The sequence below is a fragment of the Bombus flavifrons genome, chromosome 3 (genome assembly GCF_040668555.2).
Source record: "Bombus flavifrons isolate JBK064 chromosome 3, iyBomFlav1_principal, whole genome shotgun sequence".
Lineage (NCBI taxonomy): Eukaryota > Metazoa > Arthropoda > Insecta > Hymenoptera > Apidae > Bombus > Bombus flavifrons.
The window spans coordinates 8084882-8108989 of NC_138444.1; the positions used below are offsets into that span (position 1 = coordinate 8084882).

Sequence of the window (24108 nt, forward strand, 5' to 3'; positions counted from 1 at the left end):
ATCTTGACAAGTAGGAAAAAAACACAGGTTTAATTCCAAGATTAAATAAAAAGGCGATGTTCGTGACATTGAAATTGTTGACAACATACTGAGTTGTAAGAATACTTCACTCACAACAACAAAAAATAATTTGTTAGTCATTTATTTCGATGTGTAAGGTTCTTATATTCTATTCCATGTATGAGTTTATAGTTCTAATAGACACTAATTATTTAAATGCGGATATAGTACGGATTTAATCATTCTCCTGCTGTTACTTCCTCACTTTTTGCTGATCGTGACTATGCCTCCAAGTGGACTTTGCAATCCACGGCTTTACATTCTCTTATTTCGTTGAATCATTAAATCATAAGACGTCGCGGAACTCAAACGAGTTCGCGATCACATAACAGTTCAATAAACCGAATTCCTTTGAACTACAACAATATATTGCTTTCTTTCCGAGAATCACGCGAAATATGAAAATTTATTTCCATAGTCACTTAGAATAGAAATGCGACTCGCGGAGCCTCGTGTATTTAAAGAGAAAAAGCAGACAAAACATTCTAAAGATTACTTAATAGTCCAGAAATTTTGTTAATTGAGTTATTCATTTGAAAATAAAATATAAAAGTATTTTAGATACACATTTTTTCAAATGTCACCTCAAACTATCCTTACAAATTTCTATTTGATTTGCATATCTACGACATGCTTTCGTCAATAATTCGAACAACATTATTCGTCATTCCGCACATGTGTTCGCACAGATTCTGTATCTTACAATTTCATGACACTAAATTTGTAAAAATTAAATCACAACCGATTCTATCAACCGATGTTAAATGACGTGAATAGAAATTTTTATTCGCGATTCTTCTCGCTTCACTCCTTTGCTTGGAAAATATTCCATTTTAGCCACGGTTATACTATACTATACTACTATTGTAACTCCAGATTTCGTTAGAGCTATCGTTAAAAAATGATATTCATTCTATAAATTCTGGATTTAATCAATACCTGAATCTAATATCGAGAAAAAAATCAGTTCATATCATTGTACGAAACAATATAACTGATAAATATAAAGAAATTGAAACGAGAAATACCAAATTTTAATGTTATGTACATATACCTCCCGTATTTTTCCATGCCATCTGTTGCAGACGTTATCTCAACAGTAAAGTTCGAAATTATCGACAGTTTCATAGCCAATACGGAACTTTCGAAAAAGAGTAAGGTCACCGTTGAACGTGGCTGAATCATTCATTGGTCGTTCAGTCTGTAATCGGCATCAGTGCCTCTCGAAATATTGTTCACTTCATTTGGATAAAACAATATAATAATTGCTTATCGTGCTTCTGCTCGTGCTCGTAAAGTCGCGTTTTCGTTACGGTTCGATAAGGACGAATGTTTCGTGCAAACGCATAAACGTTATTTATAGTGAACATTGAATTTACTCTCTGGAACAACGAAGCGAGCGAAAGACGGGGAAAGTATTGCGTGAAACTGTGGCTGTTTTGCCAATCTGGTCAGCTATTTCTCCAGAATACCATCGAATAATTCTCGATTGTTCGCGTTTCACTGTGTACATACACTGAAAGCGTTTCTTGCGTGACCTTTAACAATTTCAAGGACTTCTTGCTATTCAGAGCTTGCTGATCAACTATGCTATATTAGGTGTTTGAAGTTCGGCAATCAACTATTCTAAATTAGGATTCTGTACTACTCCAAGGTAATCGATTATTTTCGATTAATTCAAAGGTGAAATATGTACCACATACTATGTTTGCTATTTTGAAACTTCCTGTTTTGTGGAAAAATATCGAGTTACGTGAAGTCTTTATAAAATCTTGGTTGCGAAGATATTAGCTTTAACCTGGTAGAAGAGATTTCTAGTTCTCGTTGATCGTGTTTCTTTCCTGCAACATATGGTAAAACGTGCAATTTGCGTTTCGTCAGCGAGATATAAATCCCAGGCCGCGGATGCTAATTCTTCGTGGCCGAAAGCATCCATGAGCGTGTGTTTCTAGAGGAAAGAAACGGTGATCGACTGGATCGTAAACGTGTTTTACAAGGCTTGGCCATTCTAACGTGGCTTCGATATTATCGGGGGAGCGTACTCGAGGGCGCGGTTCTCTCCGCCTCTAAAAACAGAAGCCGTTTTCGAGAGCTGGCCGTTTGTCTTTCGCGGCGAACCTTCCAACGAATCGCCATCATAAAACGTACGCTCTTCAGGAGAAAAAGAATTTATTCGTACATAATTGCACCATCTCGGACGAACCGTGTTATTACTGTTCGCGATATACACGTAGAAACATTGGAAATTTTTCAGAGCATTCTTTTTTGTTGGAAACGAATATACGTTGCGTTTCTCTTTTCCTTTTTCTGCAAAAACAACGGAAAGAGACTGGCGATTTATACATTTTTTTTTTTACGAAAAATCTTTATATATAAAATTGAAACGAGATATCATACGTATATTATAACTGTAATGGTTCGTTAAAAAATAGAAAAATACAAAACAATTGAAGAAAAAATGATTCAAGGAACGTAATAGGATTAGAGAGGAATAAAAGATGTATGTAAATTTTTGCAGTACGAAATAGAACGAAGACGAACTATAGATAGAGCTGTAATTAAGTGATTTGTTGCTCTGGTAGCAATATATAAAAGTTTGATTGGTTTCGATCAGAAAGTTTGTTTGTTCTAATAATTCTCAGTGAGTTTTATATCGTGTACAGCAAAAAAATTGACCTTTTAGTTTTTACTTGATTCCCTTTCTCGAATAGAAGAGTCGATGATTAAGAAAGTTTCCGAAATATTTTGTTGTACGGAGTTTGACAAACTCTAGTTCTCTCGGAGTTTGAGGAAACTCTAAACTGTCAACGAAGTTCTGAGGCCCTCGTGACATCCTCGTGTTTCAAGTTTCATTATTAGTCACTTGTTTATTAATCACTTTTCTGTGCCCGTGTCAACATCTCTGCGATAATTCCGTATCATTTTTATCTTTATGTTTGCTTAAACTGTGTGTCGCGTACCCTTAAAAGATTTATATCTACGCTGTTTGAATAAGATATTTGCACATTTATTTTCGCTGGTCAAATGTTACGTACTGCGAAGGTTATTTGATAACATATTGAAAACAAAAATGATGTTACATTCAGAAAGATCTTAGCCCGTTGAATACATAGATAAGAAAATATGTAGAATTTTAGCAACTTCTTAGTACCGGTATCTCTAACTTGATAAAGCGATAACAATATTTTAATATATATTCACAATTTCTCCATAAATTCTCTTTTCCAAAAAATGAAAAACGCGATTCTTCGTGTTCTTTCCCAATTTTCAATTTGTTTATAAACCATCTCCAAAATTCTCACATATGGTCTATGTACATTGCACATGTGAGTATGTGAAATAATAGTAAAAAGTTACGAGAACCCATACCATGTAAGGTCATCAAACTTAGGTTCACTTCAGGTAGTCGACCATCGATTAGACCATTTCTCGTTCAACGAAATCATTTCTTTTATTTCGTGTTTTTACAGCCACGTCGGCGGTGATCCTGAAGACAGAGCACGACCATAATCGGTTATCCAGTCTTTCGGGGGATAATATCCTTGGCACTGGAGTTAGGATTGGTCGGGGCGAGGACGCAGTCGCGGGTATCAACGGTAACATTATGGATTCGGCGCAATCAGCCATGATGAAGCAAACAGACTACGTCGTAGGTCAGTAAAAGAAGCTCTAACATTTTCTTTTCAATACGTTAAACATACTCGTTAATTAAGTTCTATCATCTCGTCAGATTGTTTCGGTGATTCGTAAAGTTACTCGAACTCGTTGAAATTTTCTTTCGTGTTTCGAAAGTTTGCCGAGAAAAGTGATCGTTACAGGGCAACGATTAACAGCGTAAGCTGTTTGAAGAGGAAATATCAACCGTGTATTTATTCGGTGTTTTATAACGAACGATAATTTTTCTTACTGTTATCGTTACGAACGAATTGTGACACTGTGATTGAATATGTTGTAAGAATAAAGACAGAAACGAAGAATAGTGAAACAGAGATCACGTTTCGTCGGTGATCCCGTCGTTTTTCCGATAACATGTCACGTGCAACCGGCAATTATTCACCACCGGTATTGAAATGTTCGAAAATCATTCATAACAGCGTAATTGCCATATAATCCGTGAACTGTGTCCAAAATTGTTATTTATATGCGTGTATAACGATATGCGTAATCTCGATGAAACACGCAAATGTTTAAAACTGTTGTTATTCTCTTCGTATTTTATTTTCCTTCTTTTATCGTAGATGACACGATCGTTTTATATTTACAAATATCTTTGAACCAATTATAACGTATAACTCCATTTTGTATAAAGAACTGTTATAATTATTTTTCCGAGCAATCGCCCGAATTCTTTTGATGTTCATCATCAAGCAACGTAGTTTGCTCGATTCTCAGAATTACGGAATAATTGACGGGAATATTACAGCCCATTGATCTTGTTCCTCTCTGTTGAAATTAACGTTCAGAACATCGTGACAACGGACAAGCCTATTAGTACGATTGTAAAAATTTCGCAGTTCGTTATCACTGTTCACATTCGCCGCGTTTGCGTTTCTCGTTTCCTCTGGTAAATTTCATTCTATTAAAATCGTCCGATATCGGCCACGAAACAAACTGTTCCCAGATCACAGTGCGTCTTATCGAAATTGAAAATATATGAAGATTTTTAAAGGGTGAATTGTATTTGATTGGAACTTGTAAATTTTGTATTTGACAATTGGATTAAAAAATGGAATTTAGATTGGAATTAAAATGTAGAAAATTGTTTATATTTAATTATACAAGAGTCTTGAAGAGATTGTGACTATGATAAATTCTAAAGATTATCAGGTTTTCACAGCAGATTATAAAAAAGAACTGGTTTCTCTCTCTCTCTTTCTGTCTGTCTCTCTCTCTCTCTCTCTCTCTGTTTTGTAAGTCGTAGTAAACTTCGTTTGTTGATTAATGATTATCGATTTTACATTAAGTGCCGACCTACAATGTTATGATTGCAAAATAGAGAACAAAACAATGTTATTGTATTAATGTCCGTTTAAATACTATCGGTAATCGAAATCAATAGAACCGAATTAAATGTTCAGTGTCATTCAAAGTCATTACGTATATTTATTCCGATCTTACTTTCCAACACATTCTTTTCATATCTTTTTTATATATTCTATTAATCATAAGCAATCCATAAGTAAAAGGTAATTTGTATTATCCGCATATTTCTTCATTGTTTTTGCATCTCCATTGGAATATATTGGCTTTTTGGAATACATTAAATTCTGAATATAGTACTTTCGTTATTGATCCTTTAAAAAGAAATAAGTTAACTAGCATCATGCTTGTCACAATTAAAAGTTATCCTTTTCTATTGTTACAAATGAAGAAAACAGTTATTCAGAAAGATATATCCTCAGAATTGTCAATAAAAAAGAAACTGATATTCTAGAGATTTTCATATGTGTATTTTCATATTTACATCAACATGTAAATGAAGATGACTCTTACAAAAAACGCAGTTTTTTCGTTAATTACCATTATAACTCGATCGATTAAATAACAATCAGAACGCAAAAACGTTGGCACTCAAATAACAAACTTCGACCGATTAGACAATCCGCATAAGTACGAAGTTCACTGTGCCACACGCTTCTCAAGTGGGAGGGAAGAGTGAGTCGCGGAATGACGAATTGTAGAAGCGGAAGACGAAAATCCGCACGATGTACCTACTAATCTATGTTTTTTTAACCTTTGCAGATATTGTCTTGCCAACCGTTCTAATTGCTCTGCTATTCGTTGGCAACGCCATCATCGTCTACATTATCTTTCAGTATAGAAAGAGGTGAGTAAAGGTCGTGCAGCCGTGCCATTTGTTCGCTCCAAAGTTCCTTTCCCTTTGATTTTAATTGTTTATACATACAACGCAACCTGTTTGATTATACATGACGAATTCATGATTTGAGAATATCGCAATGGCATGTTAAATGATTGTTGCTTGCTATCATTCTGGTCAATTTTCAAGGAATCCCGAGTAATTTCACTCTCCTGAGTAAATCTCTTCATTGAGATATATATATCTGACATATTAGTATTATATATTTTCAATATGTGAAAATATATTCAGTTCCAAGAACTGGTAGGGATAGCGATGGTCAGTTAACAAGGCAAAATCCTGGTTAGTGTATTGCAGTATATTCATGATTATTTGAATATTTTATTTTTTGCTGACCAATTTTTATCGTTCTAATATAAGCGATCATATCGTATACTAGTATAAAGAGTTATTTTTAAAAATATTCTTAAATCAATAATTAAGTAAATATAATAAAACTCACGTATGAATATTCTGGCTTATTTTGATTTGTCTTTGGTGTCATTGAACAGTCCAATATCCAATAATTGCAGTTCACAACAAATATTCTTGCAATACAGAAAGTGAAACTTAAATTTCGTTTGCAGGAAAGTTTCATCAATAGAGCAGGGCGAGGAAATGTCTCTACGTAACGCAGCCGAGGTGCCACAGGTGTGATTCGTGTTAGAATTAGCGATAAAATTTACGGTGCCAGCCCAAAAAGCGTCAGCGAGAAGGCCTACGTTGCATTTTTCTACGAGGATGATCTCCAAACGAAAATGGATCTCTAAAAAGAGGATCATCGAGGAGTATCGAACATCGTCTTTTTTTCTTTCTTCTCCACTTTTAGAAAGAAGAATAATCGTCGAGTCTGCAGATGGATCCTCGAAACTCGTGTTCATTCGATTTTGATAGTTATATGTTCTTTGGTTGGGACACATGACTGGAAAATGTCTTTTTTACGCGCGCGAAATTCAGAGACGCTCTCGAAGAAAAGACTATAATGCGCTCGTCGCCACTCGTAATAAGAACCGCTGTCAATATTTAGGAATCCAGGCGCCTAATTAGTGCTGCCATGGTCTTCTACCTACATGTTCACGCATACAGACACACATACGTACACATAAACTTACGATAATGTATTATAATGTAAGGAAATAATATATTCTATATTTCGTCCAAATTGTGACTTAAGTTAAGAATAAACAGATGTTTTCATAATACATTTGCCTTTCCGAATATTTCATTAAATTCCATCTTCAGAAGGATAATATTTATATATATATATATATAATTTTTATGAAAACAATTGGAAATTTATTTAAAAAATTAAATTGGAAATTAGAAATATTTTTGTAAGGGCTCGCCTAAAATCTCCTCCAAGGTGCGTACTGCATTTTGAGCATACTTCTCAGTAGTTTCGTCTTCGTCTTCCAACATTTCTGCCAAGAAGGGTATAGTTTCTGGCAAGAGTGGCATGAAATCTTCGCCAAGCTTCCTTACAATTTCAACCTATATTCATGTGAAATAAAATATTAAATTACTAGCATTTTATGAACTTAATCGAATTGTACTTCTGATGCGACTAACTAAATCTATTTCGTTTTAATATAATCGTTCAGTAACGATATCATTACAATATTATTTGTAACCAATTATGAATTAATATTAATCACCCAATAATAATTAATACATTTAACTTGACAAAATATAAGCTTTTACTCACCAACGCATTTAGTGCAGCGGTTCTAACATATGGTTTCGTATGTCTTGTCTTCAGCAACGTCTGGTACACTAATTGCTTGTGCAAAGAGTCATCAGGAATGGCACTAGCGAAGGCAGCAATACAAGGCACCACTAATTCACTCGCTCTTTTCTCATAGCCCTCTGTGGAGCCCAAAGTATTCTCCAACTGATCCACAATTGGTTGAGCCAGTATTTCGAACCTCTCTTGACTCACGAAATTATGAGCATCGTAACTGAAGACTCGATATAGAGTCAATAAAATGGCTTCTACTAACTCGATTTTGCTAAACTCTTCAGGCAGAGTCATCTCCTGCGGTTCCTCTATGATCGCTGGATTATTACTACTTAACAATATTGCTGCATGCTTAATGAAGTGACCAGCAAACAGAACGAAAAGTGATTTTAGACACTCTGCTATGTTGGCTGAAAGTCTGCAACAGATGATAAAAATTTATATATTTTTATCCGTGATTAGGTAACCATAAGTAAGCTTTAATACACAAAAATGCAAAAAATTACAAAATAAAATAAAACTCAGATAAAATAATTTAATCAACCTGTAGAAAGTGATATTTCGTTCCTTGTACTGTGGATTTCTAGCAGCCCAGTCGTAAAGTTTATAATAAAGTGGTCTAAAGGTAGTCTCGCTTAGTTTCAGTACTAAAGCAACTAATGCTTTACTGGCGCTTTCCTCTACGACCACCACATCCTTCAACGTTAATTCCGATCCGTCTACTTCCATGTCATCTGGCGAGTTTGAAATATCTTCGCGAAACTGTAAAACCTTCAAGAAGAATGTGCCTAAATCCGGTATAACTGCGTTTATATCGTTAGGCTGAGCACTATTGAATGATTCTACTAGCACGTTCATCAGCGCCGGGATACGTTGGTACAATTTCTTTGCAAGTAACGTCATATATGTCCTGTTGACTGCTGGTAACAGCACTCGCGAAGGTATGCACGTGGAGAGTTTCTGGGTTGTTGCATTTAATCGTGATATTACAATGCCAATCTGTGAAAATGGTAAACAAGAAAAATCTTCAAAAATAGTGATTATCGTTTAATTGTATAATGTAGTCTCAAATATTGATAAAATCATATCAGATAGTTAAAAACTATATGTAAAAAATCTCCAAAAATATAGTAAACAATAGGGAATGAATAGAAAAGGTGAAAACATTTTGAGAAACCTACGAAATGTGGCTAAAAGATAGTGAACAGTTAGTATACGATTGCTTATAAAATACATTTATCGTGGCGACAGAAGTATTTAATAAAGTAGTAAATCATACCTTTTGATGTTCCGTATCAGTGTACAGAGAGTTTAATCTCGCCAGTTCAAACAGTAACTGATCCAAATACAAAGATAAGAAGTTCCCTACAGATTCGACGATCTTTTGCAACGCGCTTACGATACTGACGACTATTACATCCGGCACACCTTGATGGCAGTGATCTTCTAACAAATGCAGGATCGCCGGTACAAATTTGTTCAATGAATGTATCGCGTGAATACGCATAGAACTGCATAATTCCGCGACACAAAGAGCAGCGCTGGCTAATACTGGTCCTTCCCTTGAACCTAACAGCTCAGTGGTCGTCTCAAGAATCTATAACAAAAATAGTAATAATAATAATAAAAATTTGTATCCATTAATTTATTTAATTGTCTATCAGTAATGGATTTTTTTTCGCAAAAATATATAAGATATTTAAAATACGGTCTTCATTATAATATTGTAGTTGCCAAATAGAACAACTCTCCATTTAAGATTTATTTTTTCAGCTACGTTTACAAAAATATGAAATTGCATAAACATCTGCAATCTATTAATGACCAACTGGTCAACCAATAATTTTCTATTTCTGTTAAATAATATATCGACTTACCGGTTTGAACAGTATGGGATGATCGCTAGCCAACAATTTCGCCAACAATTTTATAGTAATCAAGACAGTTTGCTGTACAATCTCCTGTTCCTGCGTTTCAGGCTTTACTTCCACTGATACTGTCTTCGACAAAGATTCAATCAACTGTAACAAATCTTCATGATCCTCTTCACTAAACTTTCTTTGTTGAAGACGCGTGTTAAGAAGCTCCAAGGCTTTTCTCTTCACTGTCAGTAAATTATGTTCTATCAGACGCTTGATACTGACCAAGAATATTCCATTTGGCAATAAATTATTTACCAAATCTAACACGTCATATAAATGATGCAAAAGAACCTTCCAATATTTCGCAATTGGCTTTCCTTGATGTTTATCAGCATTCTTTGAGGTACATTGGATTAGTATGATTAATTCAACAATCAGTTGATCATAATATGGTCTCACATTATTCACTTCGGTAGAATCGAACTCGGCGACTTTATTAATAAAATAAGGTGACGATAACAGATTACTTAAAAACTGGACCAGAGTATATTTATAATGTCTTAAGTGTTTAGGACTACTAGTACTAACATCAAAGATGTGTTTATATTTAAACGAAATCGCAGCTCTCCTGCCTTCTTCGTCTTCTATGTCTACAGGCAATTCCTTCAGAAACTGAGCCAATTTCACGCAAACCTGAATAAGTCTCGTGGGTGGAAATTCTTGAGATACCTGTAGAGCAAATTCTAATCTCTGTCCAGGTGTCTTTTGATTCGTAATACGCATAGTTCTCGACATAACGTGGCTTTCGAAACTCAACAAGTAATACAAATGAAAATGATTATCCAATAATTGTAATAACTTTACAAATAATGGAGTTCGTCTATGTTCTGGAATATCGGGTAACGAAACGATAAATGTTCTTAGAACCTCACAAGCGTGAGTTTCATTCTCAGCCGCGTTTATTATAGGAACTACGGTTTCGATGGTCTTGGATATTATTTGAATAGAATAAGCATCGTCCTGACGTACCACAGAACTTCCCATGAAAGTGAAAATAGGCATTATAGTGTATAGAGCACATCTCACATCGACGATTTTTAATAACTCTACTAGAACTAATAGAGCATGATGATGAGTTTGGGGATTCCTTGAAGTTCTAATACATTGTGTGATTAAGTCTATTTGTAAATGAGCATCACGAATAGGCAATTTCTTCACTGTCAATCGATGAATAGTGGATAGTAATAATTGGTTCGTATATTCTATAGGACTTTGTTCCTCGAAACTGAGGCATGTCTTCAGCAAATTAAACAGGATCGGGTAGAGTAATTCCTCATGTTCGATATTGTCAGCTTGTTGAACGAACTCTAAGAGAGTCACGCCACGTTTCCATTCTCTTCTGTTGATGATGGTTGGGTCAGGAGCACGAATGAGACTGATCCGTCTTTTATTTTTCATTTTACTGTCGTTTAATTCAGCATTCTTGAGATCCTTCATGATCTGTAGCTCGTCGACTATGAGCTGTGCGTTCACTCGAATTTTTCTCATTGCTCTATTGGTTGAAGAAATAATGTTTCCTATTTCACAATCAGTGGCTACATCTACTAATTTAGCTAGAATTTTCTTCTGAAGAACATTAGACGCTTCTTCAGCTTTTTGGAAGAAGGTACTTCCTATTTGTTTTAGAAGAATCACACTTGGTGGATGTTGATTTCCGGATTCTGTTATTACTTTGATCTTGTGCTCCTCTATGCTAGCTTCGAATAACTTCCATACTTGTTCAACAGTGAGTGCCTTTACTGTTGCGCTGTTGAATCTCTGAAGTATGTTTTTCAACAAATTTCCTGCAGATTTATTTTTAGAATCAGCCTGAAGCATTTCTAAAAGGTGTAATCCAAGGGGAACTAATTGTTGAAGTATTGTGGGCCCATTCACGTAAACTAGAATATCAAGCAGCTGTGATTTAATATGTAAAGGAGTTTGCTGATCCATGACTATCTCGAATAACATTTGTTGCGCTTGTTGTAGCCTCCTTCGAAGATCTGTCTTCAATTGTTTACATACATCTGGATCAGGTGATAATAGAATGTAAAGAGATAAAGATAATTGATCAGGATCTAAAGATATTTCTGGGCTTCTGATGACAAGTTCTTGCAGTAAGGATGGAAAAGGATCCACCATTGTGCAACGATTAAGCACTTGAGCACTTGAGCACTTGCTTATGAGCTTCTCAAGTACTTTTAATGATGCTATTCGACATTCATTGTTCTCTCTGGCTAACGAAAGTAATAAATTTGTAACAAAGACTTTATCCTCGAACGCCCATTCAGTAGATTTGCATTGATTCAGCAGGACTTGAGTTATCTTCAAGCAATGAAAGGACGTTTGCACCTTCACAGGCTTTATGTACAGTTGAGAGAGAAAGCGGATAAGATCCTGAATCGTGGAGAAATGTCTTTGGAAAAATATTTGTAGACAACGAGAATAATGCTTGCACCAATATACATTGTCTATTCCCTCGAAGAACATCTCAAGAAGTCTCAAAATCAAATTACTACGATGTTGATTGTTCTCAAAATCAATCGCCGGATTTGACTTCAAATCGAGACGTCTGTGAACCATTTCCAGAACGTAGGTACCAACTTGCAATGGGAGAACACCTTGAGAAGTTAATTCTATGGCCATTTGTATATTATCTCCTGTAATATTATTGCAATTTTGTAATAACTTTACTTGCGGGTATTTTTTAATCATCTCCGTGGCCATTTCGATTACCTCTCGAGCTATTTGCGGTTCCAGAGATCCAACAGGGACTCTACATACGGATCCGAGTAAAATTAGGTTGAAAAACATGGAAGCTGCATCACCATGAGCGATCTGTTGCTTCATTGCGCTTAATATGCTATCTGTTGGCGGCAGCAATTCCCAGTTTAATATATTATGAAAAGATGCCGATGAAACCGCCTCTGCGTTCGGTAATTTCCCTAGATCCTTCTGCACGTGTTGCATGTAAATATTGTTCCTAGCAAAGTTTGATTCTAATACTTCCATCGCGATATCCACGTCTGCGTCGTCATTTGGGAACAAATATGGCAATGATGTAATGAATACGCTAGTATCATCTCCGACTTTACAGAGTTCTAATAGGATTTTCAACGCTGGTTTCGCTAGTATTTTCCTACGGTTGGTGTGACAAGTCGATAGTAATATTTTCAACTCATCAATCAATATATCTACAGACAGAAGACTTGTTAGGCGTTTCGTAGAAATAGAGAGCAAAGCTTTGATTACGTCTACTTCTGTGTCACTAAATCTGGATTGTATCGTGGTTGTCATCATCTCCTGGAAACTTTCAGGAATATTCACATCAGAATCTGCCAACATTTCCAACGCTACAATTCTTTGTACAGGATTGATATGAATCAATTTGTCAAGTATACCAACAGCTTCTTGTGTGTCCTTGGCTCCAAAATGCCAAGATGTGACGAATTCCAATGCCAGTTTGGAATCTTTGTCTGTTTCGCTGCGTTTCATCAATCCTTTCAAGTAATCATCGAATCTTTCAGGATACGTTCTTTCAAGAGTATGATACAATCTTATTAGAAATTCTCTAGCTTCGTTTTTCATGTCAGTTGAAAGAAACTCCTTCTGTAATACATTCCACAAAATGGTGTCCACTCCAATATCATCCAGCTTTATTCGTGACAATATTTCATTCACCATATTCTGTATTCGAACTGTTTCTGATGGACTGTCCAAAATCATGCGACAACTTGTTTGTAGTAATGATACAATGAATTTTAATATATTCACATTAGAGGATTGAAGCTTGATTGCGAGCTCTATGAACCAGGACAATTCCGATAGTCGAGTAGCAAGACTTTTTGGAACTGTAGCAAGTTGATGAATTGGTATATTGTACAAGAAGAATAACAGGTGCAATGCTTCCTCTTTTAGATGCGTTTTCTTGAATATCTTCAGAAGTAATTTTTCCATAGTTATATCATTCAGTTTCTCTTTGAACGCCAGTTTTGCTAAGATCATGTAACTACTGGCTACGAAATCGGAGATGGAACTTTCTAAACCTTTTAAAATAGCTGGCAACATATGACCCATTTGTACTTCGGAAATTCCAGATGATTGATCGATAATTCCTAATATTGAAGTTGTGTAAAATGCATACAGAGTACTTAAAGAAGACGCTCGCTCTGAATATGTGTTAGTAGCGGTAATTACGTGATTGCAAATTAGTTTTAGCAAAGCATTATCAGAACTAAGACGATTGACTAATGTTATTGTAGCTAAGGGAACACCTGGCTTTTGAAGGGGTTTTAACCAGTGCCAGTTATCAGCATCATCAGATAGATTTAATAGTTGTAATGCTCTTGCAAACATCCGAGTTTCGTGATAAGGTAATATTAAAAGCAAAAATTGATCTCTATTAAATTCTTGTATGTGAAACCTACATATTAACCATTCAAGAGTTTTATGAGCATTATTGAGCAAGAAGTAAGGAGATAGAAGGATAAGAAACTTTTCTATCTGTCTATCTAACTTCTTGTTAACTTTAATATCTTGCACAGCACGTTCAAGATTAAGTGAACTTCGTGCAAAAAGAGTATGTTCAAATTCTAAAAATACGTCTGATAGCTTAGTCAACTCTTGCAATCCATTTTGACCTGGGGAAGAAATAAACATCAATTATTGCTTCAATAAAAAATATGTAGAGGTAGAAACATAAAATAAAGTGTGTTACCTATGCTTAAAACTGTCTCTCTGTCTAAATTAGCAGCTTCTGTGGGATCAAATAACAAGCTTGCATGTTTTTTATCTTGATGCAGTAGTGCCGTTTGAGGGGTTCTTAGTTGTTTTAATTGTCTCGCAAGAGATGTAGCCATCTTGAAACTGTAATTAAAATTATTTATAATCCAAAACATAAAAAAGATATAGATATATAAAACATGCACATAACCTTATGCTGTACATAACCTCACCTTTTTTTTATTCGTTAAAAATAGATGAAGTCAAACCTTCCTTAATATAGTACAAAGGTTTTTTTACAAATATCACAAAATATTTTCAGTATTTATGATATATTAAATTACCGAAATAAAGATATACATTTGTGAGTATGTGCATTTGGTACATGTAAAATTGTAAGTCGTAACCCCTAATTAACTAGAATGCGCATGCACAGGCAGATCTTTGAAGAACGTGGTCGCTACAAATTGTACGGTGTTATGCTTTTTTCCTCTTTTCACCAACGGTAGTATTACGCGTAAAAATACCTATCACAACATTGGATTGTATACGATCCTTAGAATTTTATCATTCATTTGAATTAAAAGGATCCTTAAATATTGTATTAATCTCCGATATAAATTTTACGTTACTTTCTGTGCTCGGATTAAAAAGCTTCGATTAATATATATATATACAAATACTTACATACTTCTGAATAAAACGGAAAAATAATTTTACGACGTTTACATAACAGTGTAAAATTCTCATTTCTTTAACGAAGAAAATGGAGGATTCCTTTGAAAATATTAATCCCAAATTATACAAAAAAATAGATGAAAGAGAAATTACTGCGGAAGATGAAGATGAAGATATTGTAGATGAATTTGATGCACGTGAAATTTTCGGTATGTATTTATTAATATTATAATGTTTTCTGAATTTTGATGTCGTATACAATTATTTTTTCTAACATATGATTTACAGATTTGATTAGAAACATCAATGATCCTGAATATCCTTTGACATTGGAAGAATTGAATGTGGTAGAACAAAGTCTCATCGAAGTAACACACAAACATGATATAAAAAGATTGTAGTATACATTATTAACCATATTATCAAAGAAAGTAATATGTTTTCTTTCAGATTGATAATAAAGCAAGCACAGTTCATGTAAAATTTACTCCAACAATACCACATTGCAGTATGGCAACATTAATTGGTTTATCAATTAGAGTACAATTACTGCGAGTTCTACCTTCAAGATTTAAGGTTAGTGTTGAAATTACACCAGGTGCTCATATGTCAGAGGCAGCAGTAAATAAACAATTAGCTGATAAAGAAAGAATAGCAGCAGCTCTTGAAAATAATCATCTACTTGAAGTGATTAATCAATGTATTGGTATAAAATGTTAATATTACCTTAAAGATATAAAATTCAACATATATCATTTATAATTGTATATAATTTATTAGAGATATCTTATCATTATTTTCTAGTTTATTGACATGAATTTCAAATTATTATAATTAGATCTTTATAACTAATTAAATAAAATCTCATTTTTTCATTGTTTTCATTGATGTTGCTGATGTTGCTTTTGATAAATTTTTACTGGGTTGTATTTATATGTCGTTGGGAGTGGACCTTTAGCTGCTTTATTAAATTGTTTTACATCTGCACGTGCATAAGCTGCTAACTTATTAGATATTTTCATGTTAGTCCAAGCTGAAAAAAAATTGTTCATGTAATAAATCTAAAACTGTATTATACTGCGAATATTTATTTGAAAGTACCATCAGAGAATGATTCCTTGAAGCCTTTGTCTTTCTTTACTTCATTTTTGATCGTCACTTGCTCTATAGGAGGGATATTAAAATATGCTCTTACTTTCCCTGTATGCATTAATTGATTTTCTACTATGGTTAGAATATTTGAAACAGCCCAGTGACACAAAATGGCCTGAAACAAATTCTTTTTAATATTTACGATACAAAGTAAAGATAAATAAGAGCTATGTATCTTACTCCTGGAAACTTCATTGCAAATAAAAATGAAATAACTGGTACTGCTTTGAACATATTTCGTATTATTGGAGTCAAATTTTTTGTATTCTTCAATGTATGTGAAGTAACAGCATACAATGTTATAGTAGTACCCAGTGGCAACAGATAATATGGATCACTACTAGTTAAATCCATAAACCACCACAATCCACCTTCCCTTAAACTTTCTACAGGTTTACTAGTCATTTGTCGTAGAGCAAAAAATATTGGTAGATGTGATCCGATCTATTTAGTATATAGGAATAAATTTTAATATTTAAATTATCACAGATGTACTTAAGTACATAATATACCCATTCAATTGCATACCTTCAAAAGATTCGAAACAGGAAACATCTTAACATTATTTTTCTTCATCAGCTGTTGTAATTCAAAAGCATATACAGTAGCTAAAAGACAAAAATAAAATTTATTTATTTAGATAAATATATAGTAGTACATACGTTATAATATGTTGGATAAACATATTAGTACACACCTTCTTGTGAATTTCCACATTTTCTTGCTTCAGTCATATTGTCCTGTAATTTTATTATTTGTGGTATAATTTTGTTCATATTGCTAGTATTTTTGTGTACAGATATCGAAAATGGAAATGTTGCAATTTTGATAAGTGCTGAAGTTAGTACAATTGTTGCCCACCATGGTAGATTACAATCAACATGAAGTAATTCATAAAATGTTTGAATAATTCCTACAGGGCCATATCCACCTAATCCTAAGCTTTCAAAGGTAGGTTCCCCATTTGCATGTAGTTTAATAACCTCTGTGATTTCTGTAGGCAATGGTATTTGTGGAAGAGGTGGATCTGTAAAAAATACAAAAAATTATACAACTTCTAATTAACTTAAAAGTAAAAAATATATTACCTGGTATTTCACTTAATAGATCTTTCTCTGGTACTGAATTATTTAGATCTGTTATTTGTGTTTGTGGCACAGGTGAATCTAAAAAACATTGTAGACTATATTTTTTATTATTACATTTTTTAGAACATATATAAAATTAGAGATTTTTCACACCTGGTGGCGTATTTGATGCATTTTCTTTTATTGTTGTATTAGCTGTGCTTTCATACCGAGCGAAATAAATCTTATGAATTTTCGAAAGTTTATGAACGTTTAATACACAATCCCGTTTCAAAGGACCATTTGTTATATTATATGCGAGACCGCTAAAGTGACATTCTGTTGTTTTCTGAAAATATTTTAATATATATATAAGTGTAACATAACCTAACGAGAAACAAGAGTTTAACTTACGTGAAATCCTATATTTGTATTTAACAGTTTTTGACTAACACGTACACATAATCGTGTCAACATGATTTTGTTTATATACTAGTAATATTTAATCTTATATTATGATAAGGTATAGCAAATTAAAGAGATTTTCATATCACGTGTAGAATTAAATTCCACTATTAAGTTACAAGTTGTCACACTATACTTCAGATGGCATCCTGAGTTCAATTTGAGAATATGTTCAGATTTAAGTTACATTTGAGGTACTAATGAAATTTTTAAGTATATTCATAAAAATTTCCTATCGAGCTACTGTATATAAATATTTGCAAAATTTGAATTTTTAGCTTCCAAACACGAATATGCTTTTCAATATCGAAAATTTTCTATGTCGCAAAATGTTCTAATTAATGAAACGAAGGAAAATATACAAATTCGAACAAACTTCCTTTTTGACGTATACCCGCAATTCTTCATAGTACTGATCCTGATTCGAATTAATTATAAAGTTGCATACAGTGGCGCCGTGTGGCGTTTTGATATCGGAGTATTCCCCCGGTTCTTTCACGAATTTGAGAGGCCAAGCTGCGCCATTGACACGACACTAGAATTAAGCTGTCAGTGCCGACTCACGTGATCGAATCTACTGCAATGACATTCAGTTTGCGTCTTGGGACCAAGGTTATTAAAGACAGACCTACTATTTAAGTTTCTCTCGTGCCGTCTTTCGTTTTCGGGACCTGCTTTCCCCCTTTTGCCTACCTTGATCCACGTAGCTGCTTTTGAACCAGGTTCTGCTACTCGTCACAGGGTCTGTTGGTTTAAGACGATAATACATAGCTGTGTGAGATTTCACGTGAACAAAAACAGATTAAAGAAAGAAGAAGAAAAAGATCGTGAAACGGAGAGGAATGGCAGAAGACGGCACGGTTCTAATTACAGATCCACATTGTCAGCGAAGGTCTCTAACCACCATGCTTTGGCACCGACTGTCAATTTCTCCACAAAATAATTCGGTAACAACTCCGCTTTTTCGATGGCGCAACTACCGCTTCGTTGTTATCTTTTCTTCCTTTTATGAATGCGTGCCGTAACGTTCAATTAGATTCGAGTCAAAGTATTTATCCGGTCAGGTTTCACCCCTGGAGCGATTTACGAAATTATTTTTGACATCGTTGTTATACAAAATTGAAATTATATTAACCATCTGGTGCTAGGATTTCTCCTTTTTTGTTATTGTAGATTAATGTCGTTGAACACATTTGCAAGTACACAGGATGAATTAAATAAAGTTTGTATTTTTTGACATTTTATAGTTATCTGAAGAACTAAAATTCATATCTATAAGAAAGTCATCACGTAACACCAACCGTTGTGACAAAATAACGAATCGAACCTTCGAAACCTCCCAAGAACCTGGTATTCATCGCGTAGAGTGTAGAAGATTGAAGATCGCTTCTTGGACAGGATTACCCACTTTACGCCCGGGTAGCAGGTCAACCAGGGCGAAAGATAATGGGATTGAGCGTTCTTCGAAAAGAACAAGATAGTGAAGCTGTCACAGGAGAGGAACGACACCAAGTTCAGCCTTGTGTCAACGTCGTATCGGGATCCCTTTGATCGTGCCGATAAAACCTGGTTCGTACAGAATTTTCGTGAAGACGAACACCTAGTTAGATGAAGTCATTTTTGCTGAGAAAGCTGACCGTCCATTACGTATCAGTGTCCCATTAATTACAAATCGTAATAATGATTTTGGTTAGGATCTATAACCTTGTCTGAGATTATATTATGTGACGATTCATTTTGATCAATACAATGATCTGATTTGTAGTCCATAAGACTTCGTGTTTACGTAAGTTTAAATTTCTGAATGAGTTCTGTTCGTTTTCTGAAATGACTACGCACTTTATATAGTGGACAAAGGAAAGTGTAAAATTGGTAATTGGACATATGAAAATTAACAACTTTTGTACTAGACTTTTTTAAGATATTATCCATTCTTTCATCTATATATTATATCTATTCATTGTCAATTATATTATAATTTCGTTTTATAAAATTATAGTGCTTTTCACACCATTCATTTTTAATTTGCCAACGACTAAAGTATAGAATTAGAACTAAAGGAATTAATGTGAAAAGCATATGGAAAAATATGTAATTCAGAGAAAATAAATTTTCATTCGTATGCTTTACAAAAAATCATTCAGATCCCTAAAAGTGTCATTATATATAAATCTATAAAATTTTTATGACGTATTATGAGTTGGTATTTTATATTATGTAATACGTGAAACAAATCTCTATTTAGATTGCATTTCTTTATCTTTCTAAAAATATGATTCTGAATAAGCAACTGTACTCTACAAATAAACCTCAAAGATAGTGTGTATTCAAATAAAGGAAACAGACACGTGACATTGACAAATTTCCTTTAAGACAAACAAGCCTAATGGATTTTCCTTACACAATACCAATTTTGCACGAACACGTTCCTAACCGATCTCAGCCTGTAAGAAATAACCAAAGATAATGTGTAACCGATTAAACGGATCGATCGTGAATTCGAAGATCGAAATCATAGGTAATTAGATCATAAACATGACAGCCGATTTCGTAGAGGCGCGTCTCGATCACGCATCCTCGAGGAGATTCTTGTCTATGACAAATTGCGCTCTGGGCGATCCATCGAGGCCTGATCGATTCGCTCGTTGCGATTCCATCGTGATATTAGCAGCGTGCGAGCGACACGTTCGCCAATTATCGCGAAATTTGCACGCTGCCACCGGCTGCCGTTTTTCCTCTCACGCGCGTGCGCATGAGCGTTGTTAATGACGAACCGACACGGCGGCTGTTGTAAATCAATTTTTAATTGCGATTCCGGTTCGATCAGCCACGTTGCGAAAGTGTTGTTAATATCGTGAATGAAATTTGGTGGGTAATGCATACTTGTGACGGGTAACGGTCCTTCGTTCGCTTTTAATAGTCATCTGTCGAGTTGCGTCTCGCACAGGGAAGAGTTTAATGGTATAATGAAACGTTTAAGCTTGAAAATATTGTTGCAAATGAGAGGAATGCTTTTACGTTTACGTCTCTTCCTTTAGGAAATTATAACGTACAGGGTGTTTTATTTTAACCTTTTAAAGACTAACGTTTCGTTAACCTCACGATTTATTTGCTAAGATTGATGATTTTCTGTAAAAAATTTTCCATTCGTATGTTTTTAACAAAATTTACGAAACGTGGAATCGATCATCGATTAGATACAATCTTGTAAATTTGAACAAAACGAACTTCATTTTTTAATCATACGTTGAACAACTCGATTAGATGAAAGTTTGGCTTTAATTGATACGTTGAACGAATTTATGCCAGCAACCTTTACTTACTCATGAAAGCACGATGTTGTATAATCCAATAAAACGAAGTTTCGACAGAATTATTCATCGCGTACAACCGAACAAAACAAAGAAAATATAATGTCAAACTTCGTAAAACCGGTCGAGTTATAAGAAATCACCCTGCACACGTAATCAAACGAATTTCTACGAACGGTCTATTCATCGTCGCCAGTTTTTGAATGGTCGGTGTCTGGCGACATCGAAGAATCGACGAAGGTGTGTTTCGGTGGTAAAGGAGATGGTCGTGTCTCGTCTCTCTCCTTTAGGCCACTTTTAAACGTCTTTATGAGTTTCGGCTGTTAACACGACTGTGGAAACAGGTACGGCCTTTTTTTCTTTCGATGCCTACTCTCCTAGTATCTGTGGGATCTCAGGTGGCTAGCGCCTGGTACGCATTCGTCAGGGAGAGATAAAGTCGTGATTGGACAGGAAGTACGGCACCGTGTCGGCGAAAGAGCTGACCACTGTGTTTCTCTTCTTCTTTCAAAGATTATACCGGGACTGGTTCCCAGTTTGAATCGCTCGATAAAGGTCGTATTTACTGGTTTAGCTAGCCGAAAGTCAAAGTAAGATATTGTTTATCTCCTGTGACATCTATTGAGCGAAGGATTGATTCATTCTCTTTTTAATCTTTTATTTATTATACGCCACATTGCTCTTGACACAAGTTATGAACTAACTAAAAGATTAATGTATTTGTTTTGTTTGATAAAATTCATCTTGATCATCAAATATCAGAAGATATATTTCCATTATTAATAATCAGTATCTATAAAAGAATAGATATGGCCTGGTGTATATTCCAAATGAACTTACTGAATGTGCACACTTCGATATTTGAAGCATGAATCTTCATATGCTGAAGTGTAAGTTAAGCGAAAACGAAGTTTGCTTAACGAGATGTTATTTGGGCGCAGATGCGTCTAACGACTTCCTCGAAAGTCGAGGAGCCATCAGAATCGTTAGAATCAAAGATCGAGCGATTAAAGTTACACAAAAGGGGAACAATGGTCCACTTTTATCAAATCATATTAAAAGAAAAGAAGCAGAAAAAGAATAAGAAAATGGAAAGATAATGCTACGTTGTTCAGTAATAGGAGCAATCTGTTTGTTTCGTTCATGTATATCGGCGTCATCAGCCGCAATTTTTCCTGATCGTTGCCTGTTCTCTCGTTGCTTTCTTGTTCATGGGGCTCGCGTGTCGAGGTAATGGTATGTACAGAAGGATAATCTACTAGATAGTCGTCGTAGGTGCAGCATTGTGTGGGATCATAACGTGCAAAAGGAAATCGCCTCGCTTTAAGGTAAATGGTCGAGGAGGCAGAGCGACGTGCGTGCCCGGACGCGTGTGAACCACCACCGGTTTCCTTTCATTCACTAAGTTTCTTCATCGCGAATGTCGCACGATTGCTACGCCCGATTATCGTTGTGCGAGCATCATCTCCGTGGAAAAAAGGAATTCTTTCGCGGAACCGATCCATTCGTGGTTAACGGGACCGTGTCTGTAAATTTCTGCGCGAAACAAAAATTCGATACCTTTTATACTACGTTTCTTGTTGAAAGGATACGTTCCGGCTGCAGTTTTGGTTAAGAAATTTGTTTATTTTTTGTAAGATCTTCTTGCGGAAATATTATGCAATCTACGAAATTTTAAGCAGAAAGAGTTTTGATGCATTCTATCTTTTATTTTCATTGAGAGAATATACCTTCTCTAGATAACTATGATTGGTTAAAATATTAGTTTATAGATTTTTGGTTAAAAATTTAGTTTATGTCTCAGAAGGACTTTTTATGAAATATTTTATGAACACGGGGTTACAATTATTATTTAAAAAATAAATGTAGAAGTAGTGTTTCTAACATCAAGTGGCCCCCAATGGAGATTACAAATCGACTAATTTTTATACGACATGAAATTCGAAACGCGACTAACGTGCGAAAGACCGGACGACTTGAAGCGGATTCTGCGATTAATCACAGAATCGGCATTGTCGGTGTGGGAGAAATTATTTTCGATTAGCTTTATGAGCGCGCCCCCGTTGTTGCATTTTATTGTTTGCAAAGCGCGAAATGTAGTTCAGGAGATCGGCCGTGTGCCCGATTGAAACACGAACAATCACAGTCTCGGAAATTCGTTGCGATTCGCTGCTTGTCTTTCACTCGCTCGTCGAATTTATCTTACAGTGTAACAATGTTTCGAGTCTGTGCAACATTACATCATATGAAAAAAGAAAAAAAAAGAGAACAAAATCTCAAACGAATTTTCTCATCGCTTATTTGTTACGATCGAAGTGAAAACGATAAAACGCAAATAATTGAATAAAACGTGATCACGCAATTGGAAAGATGATGGAAAACAATGGGTTTAGCCAACATTTAAAATATCACGCATGATATGTAACAAATTGTATTAAAAGTGTAGCATGTTCGTTTTGGTGAACGAAATTCGATGAAATGTGTTCCGAAGGGTCTTTAGTAAAAATTTAAATATCGGATGAATAGATAAAAGCAGTTAATCTCGAAATTATATCCAGCGATGCATTCAACAGTCAATATTTAGATTCAATAACCGTAAAAAATTGCATTGACGATTTCATACCACTCGTCCGTTTTGTTTCAGGATTATTTTCAATTCGACCACGACAATCTCTTTAATAGGAAACTATCTACTAAAAATGTTTTTCATATTTTAAAAAATACATTGTACATATACTTCAATGTGTTGTGAAATAGAATCTTTTTCAAGCTGATTCGAATCTTCTTCAAACTGATGCAAAGTGACGGAACGATATTCCCCTAGAAAAATCCCTAGAATCCGACAGACAGTGGTAGAATACATAACTAGGGGTTCGCGTGACGGGTCCATTGAAATTCGCGCGCGTGAGACAATGGAGGTCGCGAATTGGCTCGCGAACACGCCACTTATCATAATGCTTACTTAATGCTCGTCGCGAGGACGTACTCTCGCGTGTAACCACCGCGTAGAGAAGCGCCCGTGGGACCAGCCAGGTTTCCCTCTCGCGATTCGTCGACGAGGATGTGCGAGCGTATCGTGAACATTCCCACAAATTCGCAGTCTGGTCTGTTCGAATCGAGAGGGGAACGAAAAAATGTGAAAAAAAAGGAAAAGAAA

General features: G+C 35.0%; 4 protein-coding genes across 5 annotated transcripts in view; 2 read left to right on the forward strand and 2 right to left on the reverse strand.

The window, feature by feature from the left end:
- Positions 1–7119, forward strand: part of LOC138178384 (uncharacterized) — a 30772-nt gene extending 23653 nt beyond the window's left edge. Inside the window, exons 7-9 of one of the 2 annotated variants that reach the window (XM_069110183.1) lie at positions 3531–3713; positions 5803–5887; positions 6505–7119. In XM_069110183.1, coding sequence (XP_068966284.1) covers positions 3531–3713; positions 5803–5887; positions 6505–6574 — 338 coding nt within the window. In that variant the 3' untranslated portion in view covers positions 6575–7119. Of the gene's footprint in view, positions 1–3530; positions 3714–5802; positions 5888–6504 lie in introns of those variants that run through there. The other variant, XR_011172687.1, reaches the window with a different exon arrangement.
- Positions 6866–14651, reverse strand: l(2)k09022 (HEAT repeat containing 1 homolog l(2)k09022). Its single transcript, XM_069110182.1, has 7 exons — positions 14512–14651; positions 14274–14422; positions 9533–14196; positions 8935–9252; positions 8200–8654; positions 7623–8073; positions 6866–7408 (listed from the first exon to the last, which is right to left on the reverse strand). Exons 2-7 carry the CDS (start codon positions 14413–14415, stop codon positions 7238–7240), a joined length of 6201 nt encoding a protein of 2066 aa, XP_068966283.1. The 5' UTR covers positions 14416–14422; positions 14512–14651; the 3' UTR covers positions 6866–7237.
- Positions 14652–14726: 75 nt separating this feature from the next.
- On the forward strand, positions 14727–15719 carry galla-2 (MIP18 family protein galla-2). Its single transcript, XM_069110185.1, has 3 exons — positions 14727–15165; positions 15245–15324; positions 15407–15719. The coding sequence occupies exons 1-3, from the start codon at positions 15045–15047 to the stop codon at positions 15674–15676; spliced, it is 471 nt and encodes a 156-aa protein (XP_068966286.1). The 5' UTR covers positions 14727–15044; the 3' UTR covers positions 15677–15719.
- Positions 15709–17779, reverse strand: OXA1L (OXA1L mitochondrial inner membrane protein). The gene is made up of 8 exons (XM_069110184.1): positions 17590–17779; positions 17350–17524; positions 17197–17274; positions 16806–17135; positions 16637–16716; positions 16289–16552; positions 16058–16223; positions 15709–15989 (listed from the first exon to the last, which is right to left on the reverse strand). Exons 1-8 carry the CDS (start codon positions 17650–17652, stop codon positions 15838–15840), a joined length of 1308 nt encoding a protein of 435 aa, XP_068966285.1. The 5' UTR covers positions 17653–17779; the 3' UTR covers positions 15709–15837.
- Between the last annotated feature and the right edge of the window lie 6329 nt (positions 17780–24108).

Coding starts and splice junctions, on each gene's coding strand:
- galla-2 (XM_069110185.1), top strand. CDS start 15,045: ATGGAGGATTCCTTTGAAAATATTAATCCCAAATTATACAAAAAAATA. Junction 15,166..15,244: donor TGATGCACGTGAAATTTTCG/GTATGTATTTAT, acceptor TATGATTTACAG/ATTTGATTAGAAACATCAAT. Junction 15,325..15,406: donor TAGAACAAAGTCTCATCGAA/GTAACACACAAA, acceptor GTTTTCTTTCAG/ATTGATAATAAAGCAAGCAC.
- OXA1L (XM_069110184.1), bottom strand. CDS start 17,652: ATGTTGACACGATTATGTGTACGTGTTAGTCAAAAACTGTTAAATACA. Junction 16,717..16,805: donor ATGTGGAAATTCACAAGAAG/GTGTGTACTAAT, acceptor TTTGTCTTTTAG/CTACTGTATATGCTTTTGAA. Junction 16,553..16,636: donor CTGTTTCGAATCTTTTGAAG/GTATGCAATTGA, acceptor TATACTAAATAG/ATCGGATCACATCTACCAAT.